Source organism: Castor canadensis, chromosome 7 (assembly GCF_047511655.1).
Source record: "Castor canadensis chromosome 7, mCasCan1.hap1v2, whole genome shotgun sequence".
Taxonomy (NCBI): Eukaryota; Metazoa; Chordata; class Mammalia; order Rodentia; family Castoridae; genus Castor; species Castor canadensis.
This window is the reverse complement of record NC_133392.1, coordinates 142532688-142554123: the sequence shown is the minus strand read 5'-3', so window position 1 is coordinate 142554123 and position 21436 is coordinate 142532688. Positions and strand designations below refer to the sequence as shown.

The following is a 21436-nucleotide window of genomic DNA, read 5'->3' as shown; positions in this document are numbered from 1 at the left end:
TCTATGAATGATACTGTTTATTAAGTTCTATGTGCCAGACCCATTAGAAACTAAATCAAAATCCTCAACTCTTGGAGGAAAATCATGGTCTGATTGTAAAGATCAGGGAACAGGCTAAGTGCAGTGGGTAAGGAGGAAGACCTGAAAGCTCACTACCTACCCAGCATAACAATGAACAAGTCATATTACCTAAGGTCATACATTTTAAGACTCAAATGATAGTCTTTGTAAAGCCTCTGGCACAGTGCCCGGCACATAGCAGACCTGTATCATTATTGCTCACTATGGTCTCATAGCCACAGCTCCTGTCTCCAGAGCATACACTCTTTTCCATACCTGTTTCCTAGTCATGGAATCCATTCCGTGTTTAAAATTCACCATGCCCCTAGACTCTGGGCTGGTTGGAGTGTCTCGCTGTCAGTGCCTCACAGATAAGGGACAAATACAGCCTTTGTAGATGCAGGGGTTAACTGAGCTTCCAGGGTTAGTCTGGGCGAGTTCAGTGAGGCCACCATTTCCTGGAAGTGTTGGGACTCTTGGTTTGTGGGCTGATGAAGTCATGGAATTTAGCACGAGGTCAGTAGAGAAGACAGGAAAAAAGATGATTTGAGTCTGATGTGATAGCTGAAAGATGGTCAGATTTCCAGCTCTTGGATTCTGGGCAGTGTACTTGTGTGTCCTCCTTTGCCTGCTCCTCTCTGAGCTGTGAACCCACTGCTGACCTCCAGGCCCCCATATTACCACATGGAGTTTTCCTGGTGACTCCTGACTGGCTCCTACAGGCTGCTGAGTTAGTCCCAGTACTGGCAACCCATCCTCACCTTCCCACCAGTTCCTAGGCCCACCCCAGAGAGCAAACTACACCACGCAGGAGGATCCCAAGACAGGACTATGATGAGAAGCAAGAAGCAAGATTACGGGAGACACAAAGTTCCTCCTTAGCACTGAAGCTTAGGGGAATGAGGCCTACAAAATGCCAGCGGTTCTTACTTCCATGTTTGCACTCAATCTCCGCACAAAACTAAGCAAAGTAAATTACAAAGCTACAAAAAGGAGGGCAGTAGAGGGCTATGTTTCTACAAAACAGGCTGAGTAATCAAATGCTGCAGTATGCAGAAAAGCAGCAAGTTTTCAGAAGCAAATCTGGGCTCAAAGGTGTGACAACGCAACTGTGTCTGGGGGTGGGGTGCTGCTCCCTCTCAGGGTGTGTTTGTTATATCATTAAAATAAGCTGCAGGGTGGCTGGAAAGGTGTTAAAAATCTCTCCCAGTGGTGGTCTCCCAAGTAAGAAGCACACTCCTTTGAGTCGCCCCGGAATAGAAATTGTTAGTGCATCCTGTTATAGTTCAGTATGCTTTCATTCCTGTTTTTTTCTTACTTTAATTATGCAGTGCCGGGGATCAAACCCAGGGTCTATACCTACAATCTCAATCTCTTTTTTTTGGTGGTACTTTTGATCCTATGAGACTAAGCCTTTACTGTGCTCGTATCTGACCAGTGAGTCAACAGTCTGTACCAAATGAACAAACATTTGCCAAATTAACAAGTAGGCTATTTTTAATCACTAAGTTATCATCTGAATTCTATGAAGACTTCCACCCAAGCCACTGATGTATCATCTCTGCTCATGTGATAGCTAGGAGTGCTCCCTATGGAAGCACATCTACTAACACTGGAAGGAAACTAGAAAGCCCACCACCCCATGAAAGTACCACATCACATATGCCAAACGGTTTTTAGCCTGCTTTTTCTTCTTCATCCAAAAATAGATACATTTGCAAATAATGAACTGGTTGACTGAACTTTAAGCATATGTGTAACTCCTCAGATGGAAACTATCCTGTGTGTATAACAACCTGCCAGATGTTTAAGGTTAGAAATGGGGAGGGGTAGGAGATGGGTGATGGTGGCACCTTTTCTGAAGTTGCTAGATCTCATTTAGAAACAGAGCAAATAGAGTTTATTTGCATGTTATACCTCATTAATTTCATCTTAAAATTCTTTCAAGATGTTGCTTACTTTCTGGAGTTGTCAAAATATCTTTGAACTAGTTTCCTCTATCATAAGAAATAGACAAGTTGACCAAAACAGCCATCAGTATTTGCAGTCTCACTTAGAGATCAGATGGCAGGTATTCAATAGTTACATGATCACACACTGCCAGAGTCAACAAGGCCATAGACATTCACTCACTCACCCTGCTGGGGACTGAACCCAGCGCCTCACACATGCGGTGAGGGTTCTACCACTGACCTAGGCCCCTAGCCCACCATCTGTTTTATAACTCCTATTAATGTGAATGCTAGATGCTTTACATGCCTTATTTTTATTCAGTCTTCACAACAAAACTCTGAGGAAATACTGTTTTGTTTTTTTTTTGGTGGCACTGGGGTTTTGAACTCACGGCTTCACACTCGCTAGGCAGTTGCTCTTACTGTTTGAGCCACTCCACCAGCCCTTTTTTTTTGTGATTTTTTTTTTTTTTCAAGATAGGGTCTTGTGGACTATTTGCCCAGGCTGACTTCGAACCTCGGTCCCCGATCTCTGCCTCCTGAGTAGCTAGGATTATAGGCATGAGCCACTGGCACCTGGCCTGCTTTGTTTTCTTGAACAAGTAAATGGAGACTTTCAGAACTGACAAAGCCTGATTAAGATCCTAACTAAAATGTGGGAGCCAAGATTCAAATCCAAGTTTCATTATGCTACATAGCCTCAGGTGATAGAGCAGCGATCACATTGGCTTGGAAAGAAAAAAAGAGGACATTTCACAAGCTACTGCAATGGTAGAACTGTTTTATTAAACATGTGGATGCACCTATTTTATACAAAACATAGTAACATCTCTTTCTCTCCTCTGCTCCAGGAGGCCACCTCTCCATAACCTCATGTTTACATAAACCCACTTGCAGCAGCAGGCCAGGCAAGAAGGGGAAGGAAAGTGCAATTTTGAAAGTAATGCCACAGAACCGGAGCGGGAAGCAAAAACAGGCAGAGGGTAGGTAGTGGGTTCCTCAGCTGGCCCTCTCCCCACAGGCCCTGGTCTTGCTCATCTTCTCCCATCACAAACACTGTAGAATAGAAACTGCCCTACTCTTGTTAGCGACTGTCTTTCAGTCCCACCTCCTGATATCTTAACTTGCTTACTTCCAACTTCTTTAAGCAAGTCCACCCTGCTTTACCTTATCAATTGCTCATTGTCCTCTGAGTTTCTAAACAACAAAAAAAAACAGAAGAGCAGTAAGTTTCAAAAGGACATTAGATGAGACCTTTTGATAGATGAAACCTCCTTTCTAGAAGTCACTTGGCCACACACACAGCTGGAAACAACAGATTGTGAAAAATAGGTCCAGCTGGCACTATCTCAGGTGCCCAGTGAGATCCAGTTATTCCGCGTCTGTGGATTTAAAGTGATCATCATCCACAGTGGAATAAATGTGTCCCTCATTGCTAAGAAAATCCACAGCTTGCCTAGAAAGAAAGAAAAAAAAAAGAAGGGTCATTTGCAAACCAGTGTAGAACAAAGGAAACTGCTATTTGGATTGGCCAAATATGCAAACTTCACTTGTTTGTGCACTTTTTTTATCACAGCTAAAAAGTTCAGTCATTTCCTCATAGAAGGCTCTCACAGAGAAAAACACCAGCAAAATTGCAAAGTTGAGGTTACCCATGCAGGCAATAGCTACTAGGGCTGCCTTAGATCCCTCTCCCAAATAGTATAAAGGCAAAGAAAAGTGAACAAGCATCTAAAGAGTAGTCCAGCTTGCATATTCACCCTCCTGGCATATACAACTGTTAAACGTCTCCCCTCCCATGGGTTCAGTCCTTAGCACCACAAGTAAGTCTTCCTTCTGCACCCACATAATGAAACCCGTTTGCTCCCCATTTGGGCAATAAAGTTGCAGGAAGTAAGCAAAAGGTGTTTCAGAAAGAGGAGGACAACCTCAACCAGCCAAAATTTTTAGAGTGCCTAAGATCGCAGGTTGCAGCAGATAGTGCTGCCTTTTAAACCCACTTTTCATTATCAGGAAACTGTAGACAGGTAAAATGGGTACAATTTTGCAGTCCTAGCTCATGGAAAGCACTCACTCACTTGATTGAGGCTACAGGCATGTGCTGGAGCTGGTTCCTGAGATCCTGAAAGTTCAATCCTTCCGGTCTTGGGCAAGCCTTAATCAAATTCAACACCTGCCAATTCAAATTACAAGAAACAAAGATTTTAGCAACTACTTTAAACCAGCTTGCCTTTGCAAACCTGAGTCCAAAAAGGAACAGATTTTGCCTGGAAGCGAGGGGGGTGGGGGCGAGAGGGAGGGGGTGGAGGATATAGGGGAGAAATGACCCAAATAACGTATGCATATGTGAATAAATGAATTAAAAAAAAAAGAGAGCAAAGTAGCCTTTATCATTAAGAAAGTAACAAATTTAGGACTGACTGCATTTTGCTTTTCTAGAGTCACATAGGAAGTTTACCTGGTTTTGGGTCACAGTGAGGCCATTTGTTGGCATGAAGTTATTCCCAGTGAAGTTCCCTGCTTCAGCCATTCCTGGATTGCTGATAGATGCTCTCCCTGCTGGGGGCTGCATTAAAAAATAAGTTCGTAACATTAGAAAATTCACTAAGTTGAGCTGGGGGTAATGGCTCAGAGGGTAGAACACCTGCCTAGCACAAGTGCAAGGCCTTGAGTTCAAACTTGTTACCTCCCCACCCCCTAAAAAAAAAGAAAATTCACCAAGTTAAACAGAGTCTTTGCTATCTTCAAACAACTTGCTAATAGGCAGCAAGGAAAAAAATTCAAGCAAAACGTTTTCCATTTATATGGAAAGGAAAAGGTATTATCTAATGAGAACTTCAGAGGAAGGCAAAGTAACTTCAGAGAAAGATACTCTAGGGTTCATCTTTTCCTTGTGATGTGAGAGGAAACAAAAAAGTAGCACAGAGAAGAAAATTACCCAGAGATCTGTACTAACGGTTTCCTTGGGAATCAATCACTCATGCATTCATTGTCAAACAGGCATGAAGCACTATATGCCCTTGGCTGACAGTGTAGCTTAGTGGTAGAGTGTTGCCTAGTATGTGCAAGGTTGTGGGTTCCATCCACAACACCACAAAAAAACACTACCATCTTCTCTCTTTCGTTCTTTTTCATCACCAAATTTCTTAATAGCCTATAACCACCATTTACATTTCCTTTCCCTTTAGTCATTCCTCTCCCCACCACTATCTGAACTTTCACAAACACAGCTCTGAAACAATTCTCACCAAAGTCACCAACTACTTTTTCAATCAACTATCCAACAGTCTCTCAGTCCTTGCAACACCTGACCTCTCAGAAGCAGACACTGCTGACTATTCCTCCTGTCCCCTGAAAGGCTCACAATTCCCCTACGATTTCATCCCAGACCTCCTCCGAGGCTACAACCTGTACTGCCAGCCACCTAAGGGATGCCTTCACCTAGATATTTGAGACACTTCAAAATAAAATTCACAGGATGAGGGAATGGCTTAAGTGGCAGAGGGCTACCTAGCAAGCTGGAGGCCCTGAATTCAAATCCCAGTAATGCAAAAATAAATAATAAATAAAAATAACGTAACACAAAAATCACTTATCTCCTCTCCAAACCTGCTTGTTCTGTTACATTTCACCTCAATTAGTAAAGTCTTGCCCAACACCAACGCTGCACACATTAGTCACAGCCTATTAAAATGTATTAATTCCCACAGCCTATTAATCTAGTTGATTCTCCTCACCTTGCTCTCCTGATTGGCACCTCAGCCTCGATCTAATCTCTTAAACTCCAACCGACCCTCCCCATTGCTACAAGTCATAAGCTCCTATGATCATGTCACTCCTCTACTTAAAAGCTTTCAAGTGGCTCCCTCTGCCTGTGAAAACACCTAGACATTTAAGACCCACAACGACTGGTAGTCAAAATCTGCAATTGTTTTTTTTTGTGTGTGTGTGGCAATACTGGCAGTTGAACTGTGGGTCTTCTGTTTGCTAGGCAGTTGCTCTACTACTTGAGCCATGCCCCCAGTCCTTTTCTTTGGTTACTTTTGAGATAGGGTCTCACTTTATGCCCAGGCTGGCCTGGCCAGTGGGGATCCTATTTACATTTCCTACAAGGCTGGGATAACAGGCATGTGCCACCACGCCCATCTTTTATTGGCTGAGATGGGCTCACAGGAACTTTGTGCCTGGGCTGGCCTCTAACCTTGATCCTCTTAATTTCTGCTTCCCAAGTAGCACCTGGCTGTAATTTATTTTTGATCACACCTTCAATACACCTTGCTCCCCAGCTATACTTGAACGTCTTGCCATCCTCAAACATGCTCCTGATCTGAGCGTGCTGCAGTGTCTGGAATGCTCCTCCCTCACTTGCCTGGTAAACACTCTCTTCATCCTTCAAGGTCTAACATACCATACTTGCCATTGCCTTTGTAAAGTGTTCCCTGACATCCCCCAAGCCAAGTTAGTTTTTGTTCCTTCTTGACTTCAGCCTTGGGCCCATCCTGATCACAGCACCCACCGCACTGCTGGCATGCTGGTTTCCTACACAAGTTCCTTCATCTTTGCATAGCGCCTGGTGGACAGCACCTACTGTCAATGTCTTAGCCATTGAACTGAACTAAGAATGAGAGGATCAAGTATGTTCGATACTCACAGCAGGTTAAGAGCACTGTGGAAAAGCCTAAGAAGTTCAATTCAGTCAGGAGAATCATTTAAAAAAAAAAAGTTCATCAAATGCCCACTGTTTTGAGGTACTTTATAATGCAAAATTATAAAAGGGACCAACCATGGTTCCTTGTTTTCAAGCTAGATGCCTTCATATTGCCTCCTGATAAAACTTATAATCCAGTAATACTGAATTGAATGCAGTTTCTTACCAAATATTTTTGCCCCAAAAGACCTCATCTCTTGTTTCAGGTGGCCCCAGTGCCTGTGTCTCTCTTTCTCTCTTCTTTTTGTTTTTTTCCCTCTGTGGTACCAGGGATAAACCCAGTGCCTCACATATGCAAAGCAAGTGTTGTATTACTGAACTACACCCCAGCCCTAGGGGACCTTTACTGACATCCAGGCTAGGATCCAAAATATTTTGACTTGTCAAATGTGTTCACTGCCTAAGTGTTCTGAATCTCCATACTGTAATGCAATCATCTTTGAGAAAAAGAATTACTGTATTTATTCCTCAATATAATGGTCTATACTCATAGTTTTTATTCCCTCACCACTCATTCTGACTTTACAACTATTTTTAAGCTGGGCACTGGTGGCTCACACCTGTAATCCTAGCTACTCAGGAGGCAGAGATCAGGAGGATCACAGTTCAAAGCCAGCCTGGCTTCAAGAGACCCTATCTCAAAAATACTCAACACAAAAAAGGCAGGCAGAATGGCTCAAATGGTAGAGTACCGGCCTAGCAAGCATGAGGCCCTGAGTTCAAACCCCAGTACTGCCAAAAAAAAGAACAAAACCCAACACTTGAACTTATTTGACACATACATGTGTACGCTATGAAGTATAGGTCTAACACTTTATCTACCCCCAGCTCCAGCCTCTCTTAAAGAGCCACACTTCCAAATCCTACAGCAGACCTCTTTCATCAACTTAGTTGACTTCAGGCAGCATTCTACAACTTCTCTCTAAGCTCTCCTTGAAATACTCTAGACACAGCAGTATGCCCCTATAGTCCTAGTTACCAAGGAGACTGAGGCAGGACTGCTTGAGTTCAAGAGTTTGAGGTCAGACTGGGCACTGGTGGCTCAGCCCTGTAATCCTAGCTACTCAGGAGGCAGAGATCAGGAGGATTGCAGGTTGAAGCCAGACTGGGCAAATAGTCTGCAAGACCCTATCTTGAAAAAACTTATCACAAAAAAAAAAAAAAAAAAATTTGCAGTCAGCCAGAGCAACATAGTGAGACACCAACTCAAACAAACAAACAAAAAGCTTGGATGTGATGTTGTACGCCTGTAATCCCAGCACTCAGAAGGCTGAGGTGGGAGGAACATGAATTTGAGACCAGCCTAGGCTACATAGTAAACCCTATTACAAACAAACAAAGAAAATATTCCACAAAGTCACAATTCCTGGTTTTCCTCCTGCCTAGCTAGCAACTTCACTGACTTTCAATGGTTCCTCTTCCCCTTCCAGACCTCTAAAGGCTTCTGTATCCCAGAGTTCATGTCTTTGTCCTCAGGACGCCTTAGTTATCTCATCTCCGAGGGCTTTAAATATCTACACAAGGATGACTCCCAAAGCTCTATCTGTAGCCCTGACCTCTTCCCTGAGTCCCCAGCCTTACATATTCAATCTCCCACTCGGGTATCTCTAACTGGCAACTCATATTTGGGAAGTACAAAACAGAGCTCTGGATTTTACCCTTTAAGTCTAATAGCTTAATATATTGCTTAAGCCCAAACCTAGGGGTTTTTGAACCCTTCTTTTTCTTCATATTCTGTGTTTAATCCACCAACAACTCTTGTCAGCTCTACTTTCTGAACATGTGGAATCCAACCATTTCGCAGCTGTGGCTATCCTCTGAATTACTTCTGTTGCCATTCTTGGTGCCTCAGTCTATTCTCCAAACAACAGCCCAGGTTAGATTGTCCCATGACTCCCTGGTTGAAAGATTCCAGAGGTTTAGTGTCAGAATAAAGTTGCCCCTTACCACATGGCCTACAAAGCCCAACATCATGTGAGCCCTGCCTCCTCACCTACATTTCTCTTCCATTCTCCTTGTCATTTGCTTCATTCCAGACACTCTGACCTACCTTCCTGCTTATCTGAGATGCCAAGTTTGCTCCACCCTTGGGGCTCTGGCACTTCCTATTCCCTTCACTTGGAATGTTCTTCCCCTACCTAAAATTGTACCATCTTGTTCCCACCATCAGTGTCTTCTACTCTGCATTATCTCAGGGCCCCTAACTACCTAAAGTATGCATTTGGTTTCTTGTTTATTGCATTTCTCCCAAGAAGGTAAGTTTGAGAGCAGATACTTTATTACTTGCTTACTACTATATTCTAAGGGCCCACAGCAATGATTCGTACATGGTAGGCTCAATAAATATTTTTCAAATATCGCACTGACTTTATGTTCAAAGTGTCTGGCACAAAGTTGGATGCAAGAGCATCCTCAATGGCTTATCAGTTCTCCAGTCTCCCCCATTGTGTAACCAATCCTTCACATATCTTGTCACCTGAATCCTCTGAGGAATCGACACCTGAATTGACAAACCCTTTGATGGATATGCCAAAGTGAATTCACACAACAGAGTAGCATGGAGAAATTTCAATATGAACTCACAAATAAAATGTCAGGGAAAAGATACCAGTGCACAGTTTTTCTACTCAAGCAATAGAATGGAAGAAAAGCAGCAAAATGCTATTTTGCTTGGGATTTTTCTCTGAATATGGACTCAGCCCCTAGTTGTGTCAGCCATCCAGGCCAGTGGGCTGAGAGGAATACAAAATTCTCAAGAGAAACATGAGCGCTTTACCTGAAACACAACACAAGGGCAAAGCTCATGGGGAAAATGTTCAGGGAGCCGAGTGAAGCCTTTCTGTTGGCTCAACCTTCAGAATGTCAAGGAAATCAAAGCCAGGGCGGAAGGGCAGTCAATGTTCTTCCAAGGAAAAAGCTAAGGGAAGCTGCTCACCTGGCTGTCAGATTTGCTCAGCATCATGTGCGCATTGACTACTTCCAGAATATGTGCAGTGAACTCATTCATATCCTCCAAGGGTATGATCTTAAAAGCCACTAAGCTCTTTTTGTTCTATTAAAATAAAAGAGGAAAATGTAAAGGATAAGGAGATTCAAGTCACTTTCAGGCCAACATACTGGCTCTTTACTTGGTTATAGTATTTTGCCAATATGGGGAAAATGTTACATACTTAAACCTTTAACTCAGAAATGTTCCTGACTTGCTCAGGGTCTCAAAGCCAAGCAGAATCTAGTCTACTGGCTCTGAACCCAGAGTTGTCCCTTCTATACCTAAGGGATGCCACAGCTGCCATTATTCCTTCTCTACCATTTGGGTCCTTTTACAAGGTAAAACCAGTTATTTCCCCTTGAAGAAGAGAAAAACGAAATAACTTCTCATTAAATGTGGAGACTTAAGGTATCCTAAACTCAGATATGATCTAGAAATTGCTTCATGCAAACACATTTACATTACCATTTTATTCTGACTTTACCTGAAAAGCCCTCAGGTGGCCAGCCACTTTCACATATGTTTCTGGAGGAACCACAGTGTTTTCAGCACTTGCGTCCTAACAGATAAAATACAAACATACCTGGGGTTTTGGTGATGCTGGTAAAAGCCCCTTAAGATGTCTAAATTATGTACAGAAAGAGAAGGTTATAAAGTAGAAGACCTAAATCCTCACATGGCATTAACTTTGCCTTTTAGGACTATTTCTAAAATCAGAAATTAGAGTACAAAAATCTCTATAGGCAACTTCTAGTTCCAAACTTCTATGTTATGCACACTATAAAAAAGCAAAGAATTATGATACTCAATGCTCTCAGGCAAATTTTTGGTGCTTATTTTTCAGCCAAGCAATTCTACTTTTAGGAATTTAAGGAAACAACAATATGCATTCAGACTTAGATCAAGCCATTTTTTGTGCTGGGTATTTTTGAGATTGCATCTTTTAAACTATTTGTCTGGGCTGGCCTTGAACCACCATTCTACTGATCTCTGCCTCCCAAGTAGCTAGGATTACAGGCATGAGCCACCAGTGCCTGGCATAATTTTCTTTTCTTTTTTTTTTTTTTGGTAGGATGGGGGGTTGAACTCAGAGCTTCATGGTTGCAAAGCAGGAGCTCTACCGCTTGAGCCATACCTCCAGTTCACCATTTGTCTTGAGTTTTCTAGATCTGGTACACATTACTTATAAGAAAAATATGTTAGTGATTTTTTTCTTTTCTTTTTTTTTTTTTTTGAGGTACTGAGTTTAAAACTCAGGGCTCTACCACTTGAGGCACACCCCCAACAGTTTTTACTTTAGGTTATTTTTCAGATAGGGTGTCTCATGTTAGTTTTGCCCAGGCTAGCTTTGAGTCAAGATCTGCCTACCTATGCCTCCTGTGCTGCTGAAGTTACAGAGGTATGCCACCATGTCCAGGTAATTGTTAAAATGGAAGTTTGATAACTTTTTTGCCCAGGCTAGTCTTGAACTGTGATCCTCCTGATCTCTGCCTCCTGAGTAGCTGGGATTATAGTAGTGAACCCCACATCTAGCCTTATTAGCTGATTTTTAAAGTTAATTTCTGATTATGTAAAATACATAACTTTAGAAAACTAGAAAGTACTTGTATGTAAAAATAAGAAGAGCACTTGAAATCTCATCACCTAAAAATAAACTTCTTTTGCATTTCACTCCATCCATTTATTAACATCATATAGTTGAAGCTATACCATATGGAAAATGTATTCCTACATATAACATTTTAAACCACTTGGGAAAAGGAAAGCTAGAGCTCTACTTCTTTCCCTTTACCAAAATATATTCCAAACAGTTAAAAATTTAATTATAAGACAGAAATGATAGCTAAGTCTAAAATCCAAGGTACCCGAGAGACTGAGAGTGGGAGGATTCTGATTCAAGGCCAGTCTGGGCAAAAAAAGTTCATAAGACCCCCATTTCAACCAATAGCTAAGCGAGAGTCTTTACTCTCATTTCCTGTGTGGGGGACCAGAAAATGTTTCTTTTTTCTTTCTTCTTCCTACTTTATCCTGTTATGCTAAAACAAAAACAGAAAGTTGAGTGAGGTGGAATGTGCATGACATCTCAGTTACTGTGGGAAGCATAAAACAGAAGGATTTCAGTCCAGGCTGGCTGGGGCAAAAAGTGAGACCCAAAACAACTGGAGCAAAACGGGCCTGATGGTGCTCAAGCAGTACAGCACCTGCCTAGTATGCATGAAGCCTTTAGCTCAAACCTTGGTATCACAATAAATAAATAGTAGAAGGAAATATGGACAGTTAAAATATACTTTTGGGTAAGGAGCACAGCTCAGTGGTAAGAGTGTCTGCTTCACAAGTGCAAGGCCTTAATTCACAGCACCACCAAAAAAAAAAGACAAACTAGAGAAATGGTTTGTAATTTATAATAAGTGGTTACTATTTTTCAAGTTGTTATAAACAAAAAAACACTCCTGAGGGTAATCAAAGGACTTAAACAGAAAATTTAAAAACCCTACAAATTATTAAACAGTAAAAAAAAAAAAAAAAAAAAATTCAACCTCACTAAAAACAAAGAAATACAGTAAAAATTTGCTTTTTTTTTTTTTCCCCGAGACAGGGTCTTGCTTGGTAGCCCATGTTAGTCCGAAGCTTGCAACCCTCCTGCCTCTGCCTCCCAAGTACTGGGATTACAGGCATGCACTCCCTCCCCCCCGCCATGCCAAACTATTTTGTTTAACTACCATACTGGCAAAAATTTAAGATTCTCAAAGCTGCTACAAAGCATACATCCCACTGCTAGAAAAGATATGGAAAACTAACTGGGCACTCCCACGCACAAGTGAAGTGTACATCCGCACCTTGAAGGAAGCATGGGGGGGGGGAGTGAAATGTACTATCCCGTCCCCCCACCCCCAGAAAACTGATTTTTTTTAGGAAGTGATGGAATGGAGATTACTATCATGAAGGGATTTGTGTAAAGATACTCACTGAGAACTGGGTGCTGGTAGCTCACACCTGTAATTCTAGCTACTTAGAAGGCTAAGATTGGGTGGATCAAGGTTTGAAGCCGGGCTGGGGCAACAGTCCCAGAGAACCCATCTCCAAAATAACAGAGCAGATTGGCAAAATGGCTAGGTAGAGTGTCTGCCTAGCAAATGTAAGGCCCTGAGTTCAAAACCCAGTCCTACTAAAAAGAAAAAAAAAAAAAAAGACACTCATTGGGGCACTGTCTATAGTAACAAATGAGTGGAAACAAGCTAAAGGCTTAATGCTTCTGGACTGGTTACTATTGGGTAGGGGATGCTGCATTCTTATCATGGAATAGGCATACCATTTTTTAACACGTTCTTTCCCTCTCAACAATTTATGATAAACACTTCTTTGTGACAATGCATACACTTCTACATCATCTGTAGGATTTTATAAATATTCCATTGTTTACTTATCAAGTGCCTTTGCTATTAACATGTCATTATTACATGTAATATTATCGTCAACATTCTTAAACTGAACCTGTGTAGATGTCTCTAATTATTTCCTTAATGTAAGCTCCTGGCAGTAGTCAACATTTTTTATGATTGACAATTTTGATACAGGCTGATTTCTGAGAACCAGTTTATACTCATACCCATCAGGGTATTGTGGTTTCACTTCCTCAGAAAAACAATGACAAATCATTCAACAAATATTTATTAAACACTTCCTGTTAGAAGCATTGTGCTAGGTGCTGCTCTCACCAGAACTGTCACTTTTTTTCTTTGCCAACCTAGTAAGTTAAAAATGGTATCCTAGGCTGAGCGAGGGCTCATGCCTGCAATCCCAGCTACTCTGGATGCCTCCAGAGATTGGGAGGATTCAGGTTCAAGGTCAGCCTGGGCCAAAAGTTAGTTAGCAAGACCTCATCTCAACCAATAAGCTAAGCAGAGTTTCTAGACTCTGTGGTCCTAGCTACTCAGGAGGCCATAGGTAGGAGGATCATAGTCTGAGGACAGCTCAGGCAAAAATGTGAGACTCTACATGAAAAATAAAAAAGCAAAAGGGCTGGGGGCATGGCTCAAGTGGCAGAGCATTGCCTAGGTGGCAGAAGGCCCTGAGTTCAAACCTCTCTACCGAAAAACTTTCCAAGTTCACTAAAACTGCTTCTGTTACTGTCACTGCCATGTATACTTAAGTCTTTTATGAATTACCTGGGCATCTTTTTTTTTTTTTGTTTTCAAATATTCTTCCCAATCCTTTAACCAGTGAAAAAGTATTAACTCAAGGCCCACTGTGACTAGCATTGTTCATGGTGCTGGGGATACAGTGGTGACCAACATAAAAATCCTTCACATGAAGTTCACAGTCCACTATCTCCTGTCACTTGCCTTTGAACTTTGTTAAGAACTGGGCAGAGTGGCTCATTCCTGTGATTCTAACTACTTGGGAGGCACAGGTAGGAGGACCGCAATCTGACGCTGGCCCAGAAAAAATGTTCAGTCCCCATTTGAAAAAGAACTAACATAAAAAAGAGCTGGGGGCATGGCTCAAGTGGTAGAGCTCCTGCTTAGAAAAACTGAGGTACTGAGTTCAAATCCAATTAACTGCCAAGAAATATGTATAAAAAATAAAATAAATTTTGTTTATGGTATTTGAGGAAATTTACAAGTCTTTAAATTTTTATGTAGTCAAATCTATTTACCTTTCATTTTTGGACTTTCGCCTTTGATTATTATTTTTATACTAAGAAAAATCTTTAAAAGATTAAGATTAAAAGAGTTCAATACCTCCAAAGTCTCAAAGTAACCCCACCCAGATCCCAAAATGGTCACTTACATCTGTGTCAACCCACTGGCGAACATCCATGGGTGCAGCTGTCATGTCATCTATTTTGTAAACAACATTGGTTGGAGCCTTCTCTGCATGTCTGATTATTCCCACAATAGTGACCTACATTAGGAAAAAAAAAAAAAAGGTTTGGTTTTCTTGGAAACCAAACAATATGTATGCACTTTTATTAAATGAAGTTTTTCATTCTTCTTATGCTAAGTGGCTCTTCTACAAACTCTTACATACCTGTGAAATTTCAACATTCCCAATTTTGAATACTTCATCAGTCAGAGTAGAAGAAAGCAGCTGAGATATGGTACAGGGTACAATGTGCTGGGCTCGGGTTCTCTGAAGAGAAAGAGTGTACACAAATTCAACTGAGAGAAGAATAACCACCATTCATGTAATGTTTGCCAAGCTCCAAGCACTTCGAATATATTACAACCTTGAAACTTCAAAACAAACCTTACTGTCTTTGCTTTAAGCTAACAAATGCCACACTTTTGAATTTAAACCCACATTTATCTGACTCCAAAGCTCCTGCTGGATGGGTAAGTTAGTTGAACTGTGGCTTCACCAAAATGCCAGAGTAGGCCAGAGTACAGACAGGATAAGGCAGGGTGACCTATCGCCAAAACAGACCTCTAAGAGGAAGCTCCGGCTTTAGGGTGAAGCAGACCGCTCAGGACACTGCAGAAATGAAAAGGTATTAGAAAAGGGTTTGAGAAATGGCTAGCAGAGATAGCACTATGGAGTTGTTCTAAGCCTTCTGATGAGACATAACAAAAATTTAGACATATTATTTCCTTTAGAACAGAAGTTCTGACTACCAGATCCAGCTCCTGTGGAAAATGGGGTAATACCTTTGCCAACGGGTCATCTTAAAGAAACAGCACAGGATGATGGGTAGATCATCTAGTGAGGACATTCATATCACATCCTAAAGCAGTCTGCCAGTTGGGTGTGGCAGACTATAATCTTAGAATTTCACAGGCAGGAGGATCACGAGTTTTATAGGCCAGCCTGAGCTATGAGACCTTGTCTCAAAAAAAAACAAAACAAGGGCTGGGGGCATGATTCAAGTGGTAGAGCACTTGCTTAACAAACAAAAGGCCCTGAGTTTAAACCCCAGTACCAAAAAAACAAGCAGGGTGCTGGTGGCTCATGCCTATAATCCTAGCTACTCAGGAGGCAGAGATCAGGAGGACCATGGTTTGAAGTCAGCCTAGGCAAACAGTTTTCTGAGACCCTATCTTGAAAAGAGCTAGTACAAAAAAGGGCTGGTGGAGTGGCTCAAGTGATAGAGCACTTGCCTAGCAAGTCTGAGGCCGAGTTCAAACCCCAATACCACAAAAAAAAAAAAAAAAAAAAAAAGTAGCCTGCTCGAAGTATAAACTCTTACTTTTGCCTATTGCTGGCAAGAGATAATCTGCAGGTAAGCCTGTAGTCCCAGCTACTTGGAAGGCAAAGGCAAAGGGGCAGGATCAGGCATTCAAAACCAGCTGGGTGACATAGCTGTCTCAAAAAAAAAAAAAAAAAGAGGGCTGAGGTGGAGTACTTGCCTCGAATATGCAAGGCCCTGGGTTTGACCTCTAGCACCACACACACACACAAAAGTGTGTGGAGAGAATAGAAGCATTTAAAAAAAAAAAAAAATCTGCCCTTACAACACACTCCCATACTTCTTGTTTTTTTTTTTTTTTTTTGGGGGGGTTGCTGCATATTTGCCCTCTGCCTATTGTACCCATTCTTTATTTGCCCTCTGCCTATTGTACCCATTCTTTATACAGTTTTGTTTTTGTTCCTTTTGGAGACTGAGTCTAGCTACGAAGGTTAACCTCAAACTCCAAAACTCAAGCTTCTAAGGAACTGAGATTACAGACAGTCCTGCGGTCACACAGAGGTAATATGCGCAAGGCGAAGAAACAGGATACTAAGGATCATCGCATTCTTCTTGGCAGGACAGGAAGCAGCCCAACCTGCTCTGTATGTAAGATGCAGAGCACAGTAGACTCTCAGCCCTCAAGAACTTGGCAGTTGCAACTTTGACCTGAAGACACATATTACACTTTGCAGAAGCATAATTTTGAATGGTGAGTTTGACCAGTATAGTATAACGTAAGCCCAGCCAACCACCAGCACACATGCCATAAAAGGCAGCAAACTTGAGGTTAAGATTATGGCGCTACCCTCAATATCAGTGTGCTCTTGGTCATGTTTCTTAACTCATTTATACCTCAGTCTCCTTATCTGTAAAACTAGGAATCAGAAAATAATTATGAAAACTAAGTACATGACAAAGCACTATGGAATACTACCTGGTACAGTAAGCACTCAATAAATATTAGCAATTACTTTATTAACTATTGGTCCTCAATCTTTTTCTTTTTTTGGCAGTACTGGGGTTGAACTCAGGGCTTCAGCCATGCCGCCAGTCCTGTAACAGCTTTAAATAAGGATGTGAAGGATCAACTATGTCTTTTAATTTCAATTTATTGTATTTTGTTTCCTGTACTTTAATTTAAAAAATAGTGAATCACAATGCAACACCAAAGTGCAGTACCATCTAGTAAAACACCATGACATAAATGTGGTAGAAGATGCAGGATCAGGTTAAAAGAGAACACATCTGGCTGTTAATGGCGGGGAAAGCAAGGTCCAGGGGGCCAGAACTCTGAGTTGAGGAGGTGACCCCAGGAGGGAACACAGCTGCCCTCCCTTGACCCTTTTGCTTCTATCCCCACTTCTGTGTTCATCCCTGTTCTCTGAAAATGGACTCCAGACAAACCCTGAGCTAGGAAGGAAGACAGGCTCAGGAAAAGGGCTCAGAGAAACATTGGGAGGGGAGGAGAATGCAGTTCAGGGGGAGTAGGGAGCTGAGGGGCAGCCGTGTGATGCCCGATCTCTGATTCCTCTGTAAACACAGGAACTGCGTCATTTCCTATAGTGTTTCACAGGTGAAGTTAAATGCTATGCTAATACTTATAGAGCTAAAATTTGCAGGGGTTCCAGGATTTATGTCACGATCTACCCTCTTTTCTGTTTTCATCTATCATAGCTGAGATTCTCACTCTATCTTCAACACTGAAAACAAAAGTGGCAAGAGTATGGGCTCTGGAACAACAGTCCCTATGCCTGTACTCAGTCCCAGCACCACAGCCTATACACACCACCATCTTTTCTGAAAATGAGGTTATCTACCTTTCAAGTTTTAAACAAAACATATGCTGTATATAAAGTACTAATAAGTATTTAGTAAATTTTATTCTTCTGGTTAAAAACAAAACTACACATGGCAAATAGTTAAGGTGTTAATGCCTTCAAAGACATCTCAAACCAGAGATCTGCTTTTTATTTAGCATATATTACATGCCAGGAACTGATTCTGAATTCTCAGTTTGTTCCAAACAGGTTCACAGAGAGTATGCCTGCACAAGTATGTTTAATTTTGGAATATGTAATATTCATAACTGAGTATGAACTGCAGGCTACCTTGAGAATACTGTATGAAACCACCATTTTGGAAATTTCAACCAAATATAACAAATTTACACTCAATAGTGAACATTTCAGAGAGCTTTTACTTAATTTACTGTGGAAGACTAGATTTAAAAACAAAAAAGATCTGAGCTTATTTATAACCATGATTCTTCTCTGAAAAACTTTTTAAGACAGGACCTTATGATATAGCCTAGGCTGGCCTTGAATTTGTGATCCTCCAGCCTCAGTCCCTGGCTTGCTTGGATTATAATCATATATCATTATACCCAGCTTGAGAAGCTGTCTTAATACACTGTTCAGGCTAGAGATTTTAAGGTAAAAATTCTAATAACCAGAACAGAAAAATAGGTAAATTTAGAAAGAAAAAACCAGCATTAGTTGGGTGCCAGTGGCTCATGCCTGTCATCCTAGCTACTCAGAAGGCAGAGATTAGGGCTGGAGCATGGCTCAGTTGTTAGAGCACTGCCTAGCAAGCCCAAGGCCCTGAGTTCAAATCCCAGTACTGTCAAAAAAAAAAAAAAAAAAAAAAGAACCAGAAGGCAGAGATTAGGAGGATCACGGTTCAAAGCCAGCCTGGGCAAATAGTTCCAGAGACCCTATCTCAAAAAACCCATCACAAAAAAGGGCAGGTGGAGCAGCTCAAGGTGTAGGCCCTGAGTTCAAACTCCCCCCCCCAAAAGAAATATCCAACACAAAACAGGGCTGACATAGTAACTCAAGTGGTAAAGTGCCTGCCTACCAAGCGTGAAGCCCTGAGTTCAAACCCTAGCACTGCCAAAAAAATAAAAATAAAAAAATAACAATCCATCTCTTATAGTCGCCTTTAAAAAAAAAAAAAAAAGCCAGAGAACTGAAATCCTGGGGATATAGTTCAGTGAGAGGAACGCTTGGTTGTACAAGGCCCTGGGTTTGATCCCCAGCACGGGGTAGGGGTTGGGGGTGTGGAAGGGAGAGAGAGAGAGAGAAAGAACACTGAAGTCCTGCTGGTCTTCCTGGAAAAGAAAACTACAATACTGAGAAGCAGCTCCTCACCAAACTTTGGATCTGCTCAGTAGCACGTGTGTACTGTCTGGTTCCAGTCACTTACTAGCTATGATGGTGTGATGCTCCCTAAATGTACCTGAGCCTCTGTTGTATGCTGGAGTAAACAATAAACATCTTATAAGCTGACACTCATGGCTCATGCCTGTAAACTTAGCTAGGAGGCAGGGCTTAGGAGGATCTAGGCTGGAAGCCAGCCCCGGGGCAAATAATTCGAGAGACCCTATCTCAAAAAAAACCCCACCACAAAACAGGGCTGGTGGAGTGGCTCAAGGTGTAGGCACTGAGCAAAAATAAATAAATAAAAACCTTATAGGACTATATGAAATAATTCATATGAAAAATATAAAGTAATGTCCATATGTACAGGAATTATTAATGAATCCTCCTCCACCACACACCCCTGCATTAACAGTTTTAGGTTAAAGCTTGTCACCCAGTTACCTTGCCCACCATTCATACAACTTGCTCACCCTGAATCTTTAACACTACATCAGAGTGACACCTACAGAGAATCAAAATGAGCCCTGAATTTATATGATGAAATCAATAGCATCTGTTAAATGCAAACTCATTCTGAACCACACTGTGACATGGGTAGGACTAGTACCATCATCAGTTGAGAAAAACAGAGGGCTCCGGGATGTAAGTTGCTTTGCTCAAGTCACACTGCCACTTAAAGAGACAAAATTAATTTTGCAGCCTATGTATGCTGGCTCCTAACCCCATGTTCTTTTAAAAATGGTATCAGGGACCACTGGTTCACAGTGACAATGAGGTGGGCACTTTGTATTTAACATTAAGTCTCACAACTACCTTGAAAGACAGGGATTAACCCAATTCAGTGGGTGCAAAACTGATCCCCAAGAAGGTTAAAAAACAATCAGAAATCAAAGGGCATTCCAGCCACAAGGAACAGCATGCAAAAATTTGTGCTGAGTCCTAGAAGTTGACCGAGAGAGGGCAGATGTGGGAAGGGTTAAAAGGCAAGGCTACAGATGTCAACAGGAAATGGATCTGACAGAGAAAATTCTGGAGTGGTGATCAGACCTGAATTTCAAAAAGGATAACTGAAGAGAAACACGCACAGCCTACGCAATAATGACAATCACTAGCAGCCTCTCACAAGAGTCTGGCACTTTCCATCTACAAAACACTGTGCACCTCTTAATTCCATGGCATCGCCCAGGATGATGGGGTTTCATCCAGTCTCAGCAAAAGCATCCAATCTATCATCCCTTTTCTCTGCCATATGGGACGCACAGAGGTAAAGGGCTGCCAAGGACAGGCGCGCAGGTCGTTCACTGCACACAGACACGGGGCTAAAGGGACTGAAACCCAGCCTGCTTTGTTTGCTAAACCATGTACCTGCAAGGCTGCATCCGCCCAGAGGGAGTGCTGCCTTTTTCTTTTCTTAGAAAAAAAAATTATGAGCTAAAATTCACAAAACTTACAATTTACCATTTTAAAGTGTAAAAAAAAAAAATCAGAGAAATCGCGCTCTTTCTATCGTATATCGTCGCCTCTCTGTATTTAATTAGAAAATGACTTTGAATACAACAAGAACGCAAAATAGGCTATTAATTCAAGCTCAGAGGCTTTCCACAAGCCTAATTCAGGAGTTATGAGGAGCTTCAAACCCGACCCGAGCAAACGGTAGGTGCGAAAACAGGGACGATTTCAAGTTTTAAAGTTAACAAGACACTCAGCCTTATGGATCGCCCTTCTTTCAAGGCAAAAAAACCTCCAGGGGCTTCGGCAGAGGACAGAGCAAAGGGAAACGATGCAAGCCTGCACCTACCGACTTCTTCTCGGCCTGCGGCGTCTGCGACCCGAAGCCGCCCGGGGACTGAGTGTAGCCGCCGGGGCCGCCGTACGAGCTGCTGCTATAGCTCTCAAATCCACCTGGGTTTCAACAAGTGTTAGTGTCGGCGCCGCGCTCCGAACCCGGGAGAAATCCGCGGGTCCCCCGAGACTTCGTGCCCCCGCCCCCGACACCGCCTTTCCCCGAACCCCCAAACGCCGCGGCCCCGGCTCCCGCCCCTCCCCCGCCCCCCCGGCTAAATCCTCCCGCGAGTCTCCACTCCTGCCCCGCCCCACCCATCATTACTATTCCACATCTCGGTCACGGCTCCGTTGGATCAACAGGCCCACAGGATTCCGGTCTGGTGGGCTAACCGAACACCCCAGAAACCCAGTTGCTGCCGTAGCGTTGTAGCTACTTTTCTCTGGCGCCACAAACTCCTTCGCGCGAATGACGGAGCCAGTCAGCGCCCAGGCCGTTTCTAGCTTCAACCAATCAACGCTCACGAATCTTACGCCTTTTCCCCTCTTCTGGGGCCATGCTTCCGAAAAAGCGCACTGCCCTAAATGGGGTAGAAGCCTCTGTGGCCACCTTTA

At 42.4% G+C, this 21436-nt stretch overlaps 1 protein-coding gene across 1 annotated transcript; it reads right to left on the bottom strand.

Moving 5' to 3' along the window:
- Positions 1–2776: 2776 nt before the first annotated feature.
- Positions 2777–21380, bottom strand: Rpa2 (replication protein A2). Its single transcript, XM_020178781.2, is given in 11 exon segments — positions 2777–3468; positions 4091–4185; positions 4471–4578; positions 9656–9772; positions 10194–10268; positions 14501–14614; positions 14741–14842; positions 20838–20941; positions 21147–21192; positions 21194–21319; positions 21321–21380. Coding segments are annotated over 11 exon segments (1032 nt in total). The 3' UTR covers positions 2777–3383.
- Positions 21381–21436: the final 56 nt, after the last annotated feature.